Source organism: Pagrus pagrus, assembly GCF_965226575.1.
Source record: "Pagrus pagrus genome assembly, chromosome: 4".
NCBI lineage: Eukaryota > Metazoa > Chordata > Actinopteri > Spariformes > Sparidae > Pagrus > Pagrus pagrus.
In genome coordinates, this window is record NC_140188.1 from 21,101,754 (window position 1) to 21,108,216 (window position 6,463).

General features: G+C 41.4%; 1 protein-coding gene across 1 annotated transcript in view; it reads left to right on the forward strand.

Moving 5' to 3' along the window:
* si (sucrase-isomaltase) overlaps positions 1–6,119 on the forward strand; it is a 77,175-nt gene extending 71,056 nt beyond the window's left edge. Inside the window, exons 46-47 of the mRNA XM_084351353.1 lie at positions 2,151–2,321; positions 5,789–6,119. Coding sequence (XP_084207479.1) covers positions 2,151–2,321; positions 5,789–5,863 — 246 coding nt within the window. The 3' untranslated portion in view covers positions 5,864–6,119. The remainder of the gene's footprint in view (positions 1–2,150; positions 2,322–5,788) is intronic.
* Positions 6,120–6,463: the final 344 nt, after the last annotated feature.

Genomic DNA, 6,463 nt, shown 5'->3' on the forward strand with positions numbered 1-6,463 from the left:
CAGATGCAAGGCTTTTGTTGAGCACACACCTGTTTAGTATTTTCACAGCTCCAAAAAAGCACATGCTCGGGCCGAGGTGGTTGGAGTGGAGCAGCTGTGGTGGTGTTTATGCAGATCGCAGTGCGTTTCTGGTACTTGTTTTGGCACGAAATTGCACCCACATTTCTGCCTGCTCAGACAGCCTCTTATCACAAACACAAGCACAAAGAGCAATTTTGTGGCTTGAGTTGGCAAAAGCACAAACGCTGATTCCAAAATGACAAGAAAATAACCAAAAAAAGCCCACTCATGTCAGCTGAACATGCCTCTTCACCTAGAATAAATTTGAATGTGTATCAAAGTACAACTTTCAGTGTGATTAAAGCAGACTCTGTTCTGGCTGGATTAATGGGCGATTACCGAAAAATGTAATCCAACATCCAATAATGTAAAATGATTCCCTGAGGCCCTCCAGTAGATTGAACATCTTTCCAGCATGCAGCGACAATTTCATGTGCTCTGTCTACAATCTCTTTGTTTAAAGGTGCAATACGTAAAAATTGGCTACCAGTCAAAATTCATACTCGATAAATAGGAGGCAGCAAATATCCAGAGTCACAGCTTACTGCTGCTATCTGTAGCTGCTGTTAGCTAATTAGCTCAGTTAAGCGTGCAGCTAGCGGTTCAGACTGGGAGCTGTGTTAGTGTTTACACTGCTAGCACATGAGCTGTAGACCGGGATGGGCTGTGGCAAGCTGGTTAGCATGCTAACTTCAGAAGTTATCTCTGCAACACAGTACATAATGATAAATTATAATATAATATAAAAACAGAGTTAACAAAGTGCTTTGACAAACAGCAAAAGCAGAACATCATGATGTCAATTTCTCAGATATTGCCCCTGTAATAGGTGTGTAGATCTCATTTAATTCATGAGTATTAAGACATGACAAGGGCTCAAACTAAATGCATAGATACTAAGGTGCATCAAAAATTCTTCCAGTTAAAACCACAAATGTTGTTCCGGGTGATTGCATTTGACTGAGCAGCAGAAATTAGTGTGCAATTTGAAGCCAAAGTGGGTGCCAAAATTGCACTGTGCAACCCAATCACAACAACCTCAGCTGTGTCACCCCGCTGACCTTGGCACATGCGCCTGTATGTGTCCAATCACTCAAAGAGAACAGATGTATATAACGGCGGACAGCAAAATATAAAATTGTGCCCGTTTGCACCCTTGCTCACATTAAACATGCTCAGAAATATTGCCCTAAGAGTTGGTGTTGCATGTGTGTAAGTCTTAGTTCAGCAAGAAGTGAGTGTTTACCAGGCCACAGCTTGATCACACTTTGAGTCCGACATGACAGACACTCCCTAATCACTGGGACTAATGGGACTAACCCAGCCCTATTTGCTTCTTAGCCAAGCAAAGGCACACAATCACACACAGACATTAACGAGCACTCGTTTAATCACGAACATACACGCATACACATCCATATATGCACACATCTACAGTACACACATACCCACATACAGCGACCACGGCCAAACATCTGTGGCTGTCCTCTGCCTACCATCAGGCTCATTCCAAAGCAATTTCACACAGCGATAAAACAGGCACACTGTCTGACAGCCAAAGGGGGAGAAAGAGAGCGCAAGTGTGTGTGTGTGTTTGTTGTGTACTTGTGTGTGTGCGTGCGCGTGCTGGCGGGTGTATGTGTGAGCAGGCAGATGTGAGAAGATGAGGATAAGTTGGGCAATGAGGCCACTGCTGCCTGGCAGATTAGCAGATCGTATGCCATTTTGGATGGCTATCTGAATGTAGATGTGCGTGTGTGTGTGTTTGTGTGTGTCCCTGTAGCTCCATTTAAGTGTTGGGTCTCTATGATGGGACCGTTTCTTCAAAGCAAGGAGAATTTGGTCTTCCCCAGTTTTTTTTTTACAGGGCCTAAAAGCAAAGCATAGAGTAAAATTATAGTATGTCTGATATAAAACTAATGATTCAGTGACTCAAACACTAAATCTCCCCCAGCACAAAGATGAAGCACAGAATAAAGGGGATATTACTTCATATGAATCAAGTACATGATATTTTCTGTATTGCATTTCTAATAACCCTCTTTGTCTCTTTGTTTCACCCTCTCGTCTCTCAACACTTTCACTTCCAGAAAACACTGACCAGTAAGGTCACCCACAACGGCCTGCTGGCTGCTGACCGGTTGATCCTGGGTGTGGTGAAGGTTTGGGGCGCAGGCACTGTTAGGATCACACGGGTGACCCTAACAGACGCAAGTGACACTGCACATATACTGATCCCGCAGCACAACCTTGACACTCAGGTCAGAGGAGTTTTTGGATTTTCATTAGTCAGGATATGTTTATATGTATATGTATTAAATTACAAGTTACAATTGGTTTACTACACGTTGGATTATTTATGACTAGAAACTTACAGGGAGGATGGAAGACCACTGCAAAACGGGCTGCAATGTAAACCGCTGACCTTGAATATGCGTCCACTTTAAGTGCTTGTTCTGACACTGACAGGCTCGGATTGTTATTCGAAGTATTCGTCCATGCTGACAAAAGGATCCCTACAGATACAATTTGGTACACAGCCTATGACACGTACACATGGATGTATCTGTGGTTGCAGAAATGTTAACTGCTAACATTTAATCCTGGTGAAAAATGAAAAATGTTTCCAGTTTGCAGTTCACAGTGCACTGCTTCACAGCATTTGCCTAAAATCAACAGTAGACATTGTAATTCAATACCAACATATTTTTTCTTCTGCTAAGTCTTGTTCACTGATCATTGAGAACATAAATACCAGACGGAGGCATCTGCTAGCGGGAATGAGAAACTTGGACGGTAATGGAGCAATATTAGCTGATGTGTATACAAGCATACACATTCGGCTGCATCCCACAAATGCACTCAGCTAAATTTCTGCTCTAATAACCTCAAAAGAAACATATTAATCACTGTCTAACATGCATACAATCAGTGTCACTGCATTTAATAGTTTGCTTTGCGTGTAGCTCAGTGAGCTTCTTTCATCATTGCATGCACACAATTCATAAACACACCCCAGCTTTCAACATGACTGAGAATTTCCCTGCCAGTCAAAAACTGTCACTACGACAACAACGGAAAAAACACAGGTTCACAGCCCAACCCCTGCTGTGCTGCACTTTGTCATCTAATAGCTGTAATCAACTCTGCATTCCCCTCTGACACTGTTGTTTTGTAATGAACACAGAGCTGAAGACTTGACTCGGGACGGCGATTTTAAAACTGCTCATGTAAAATGATTGCCACTTCTTCCTCTCGCTCTGTCCATCATCTGCTCCAGTGGTTGAGCGGAAGGAAATGTGATGGAGAATCAGGAGGAAATGCGAAACACAAAGCCAAAACATAAGGCCTGTTACAGCGCTTGATACACGATGATTCATTCCCAGTGGCCACTGTGGAAATAAACATCAAGGAAAATTCCCAGCCCAGTCGCCAGAATAAAATGTTGGCGTTGTAAATTTCTGCAAAACACAGATACCTTAGTGAGAGACCACTGAGGGACAACTTTGAAACTTCTGTCGAAACCGAGTAATTTTAGCAAGGACTTTTAGCTTTTTAGGACTTTTATTAAGGAAACTCAGAGCTCACACGTGTCCTTAACGACTAAGGACACTCCCACACAGAGTTTATAACCCTGTAACTCCTCTGCAGTTACAGCCTCTTGGCTTAGAGGTGAAACGTCTTCAAGAAACTGAAACACGTCCAGCTGCCTGCGATACAGCACTTAGAATTACCGTGACCGTGTTGGAAAGAAGAGTTTAGGTCATACAAGGAGAAACTGTAAAGGAGAAGGATGTAGATCATGTGGACGGAGAGAGCAGGGAGGGTGTAGGTGTTTGAGGGGGATGATGGGTGATCTGGAGGTTCACCACTACAATAGTGTGAAGCAGAAGAAAAACAAAAGCCGAGGCCAAGTTTAAGAAGATAGCACGTGTTGTTGTTCACCTCTCCTCATTTGGCCTGTGATAAAATATTCCTGTCGAGGTTGTGTACTGTACTCAGTGCACTTATCGGGGGCATGAAAATGATAGCTACAGCAGCTCCATAAATAATCGTAGGTGAAAAAGCCCGGAAGCCTTTGATTTATACTGTTCTTGGAGAAGACGGACAGCGAGAAGCGAGAGGAGACGGCGAGAATTGCAGATGAAGAAAGTCAGAATGACAGAGGGACTTTGAGAGTGGCTGTGTGTGTGTGTTGGCGATGCAAGGATGGGTAGAGAATAATGAAAAGACAGAGGAACAGTCCATCTTTGGAAAGGAGGGAAAGAAGGACAGAGCACGGTGGAGAGAGACGGAGAGAGTATGCATCACAGGAAACAGATGGAGAGAGGAAAGGAGAGGTGAGGGAGATAAAACGGGGAGAATGAGAGATGGGCAGGGGGAAGGAAGAAGGACAGAGAGGAAGGAGAGAGGGAGGGAGTGAGGATGACACAGTATGCGCATGGTAATAAGTGGTTTCTCAGCACGAGACAATCCATTCATCTCCTTAAGTATTGTCTGATAGGGTAACAACTTGAGAGAAGCAGTAAGCAGCTGGCACTGTGTCATTTAAATACAGTGAGGTGGGAGAGCTGTTTCTGTCTTTTTATTCTGAACCTATATAGGCCGCTTTATACTGTCACATACAATATCTCGTCACATGTATAAGCCCGGGCTTGTTTAACTTTACTGGGGACCCATGCCGTTTATATGACAGGAATAAAATGTGATTATTTTCCTTTTAAATCGGATAGAAGGCACAGAGCAGAGCCGGAGGAGTGTACTCTACTGTACAAGGACAAGAAGTGACAAAAAGCTGAGCTTGTGCAAAATGCACTGGGTGAGAGGTCGAGTAGAGACATGGGCGAGCCACAAGTCTATGGGAATATAATACAATACAATTCACCTGTCAACGACTTGAATCCTTTAAATACCTTTCAAAGAGAAAAAAAATCCGAGCTGCATCTTTCCAATGCCATTACCTGTGTGATCTATCGCTACACAAATATTACGAAACAAAACATACATTTATCTGCACGAATGCGCAATGTAACTTCACAACTTTACTCTCCAGCTCTGACAGAAAAATCAACCATTAACATGAGCAGGCTATAATTTTGGATAAGCTGCAAACTCCTTATTCACACTGACCTTCAGACCTACAGGCACCATTTCACCTCAGTTGCCAATCTAAGGATATGTTGCCTGTATAGACAAAATACCGTAAACTCAGATGATCTATTATTATTAGTTTTTCATTTAAAAACTCCATTTTGTGCATGTTTTAAAACATACATTATCTGCATATAACCTTTACAACGGCATCAAATCAGATCAGGTAATAGAAGTAACAGGTGTGACAGGGAAAGTCAAGAAACCATAACGTATAATATATACAATGTAAACTAATTTATAGAAGCACTATATACATATTAAAGCAAATATAAAAAGGGCAGTTAGAGAGAGACAGAATGAACAGAGCAATCTGCCAACTAATCAACTGACAATAACCACAGCTATACAAAACTCTATTAAAAGAAAAGAAAGGAAAAAAACACTGTAAGTTAATTATGATAACAATTGTAAAGAAAACATAGCAAGGTCTTGGTGATGTGTAGGTTGTAATTTCATATTTGTTGACTGGAGATATTAAAGATATTTTAAAAAAAAAATACAGGCGACGTCTGGTTTTTACAATGATGGTGCACATTTAAACAAACTACATCTTTCTTTCTTCCTGTGTCTATAGGAGCTGATTATCGATGCTACTCCAAAATCTGTTCGTGCAGATCAGAATTTCACCCTGACATGGAAGAACACCTGATCAGCAAGAGGACAGCTTTTGTGTTTTGTTGGTTGAATAATTTAAACACCTGTACATAATGAGCCATTGCTATTAATTATGATGTAAAATAAATACAATGTTTTTTGAGCATGTAATCACCTTATTGTTCTCCTCGACTTATTGATGAGCTTACCTGTAAATGTTGTATTTTTGTTGCATGTCACCACCTCTTTGAAACTGGGTTTTTTTGGTACTGCTGTACTGTTAAACCTTAATTAACATTGCATCACAGTGTGTGTCGGCAGGAATGATTTTGTAATGATTAACATGACTTGATGTTTTTTGCAATAAATAACTTTTGAAGCTAACTGTTTTGTGTTTCAATACCCCGGAGCTCCTTATGTACAGTGAGTGGGTCTCTGTTTTGTTTGTTTCATGCATGCATGAAGACTCAAATGCATGTGCACGTACAATACGTGCAGGCGGGTGATGCGAAACACAGTCCTGTCAGTGGTTTAACATAATTCTGGAGAATAAGAAAAAGAATGCAAATAAATATTAACATAAACTGTACAGGATCATAAATGTTTTAGGTGTGTACATATTGCATTTTTGGTCTCATCCCCAATGGTAGGTTGG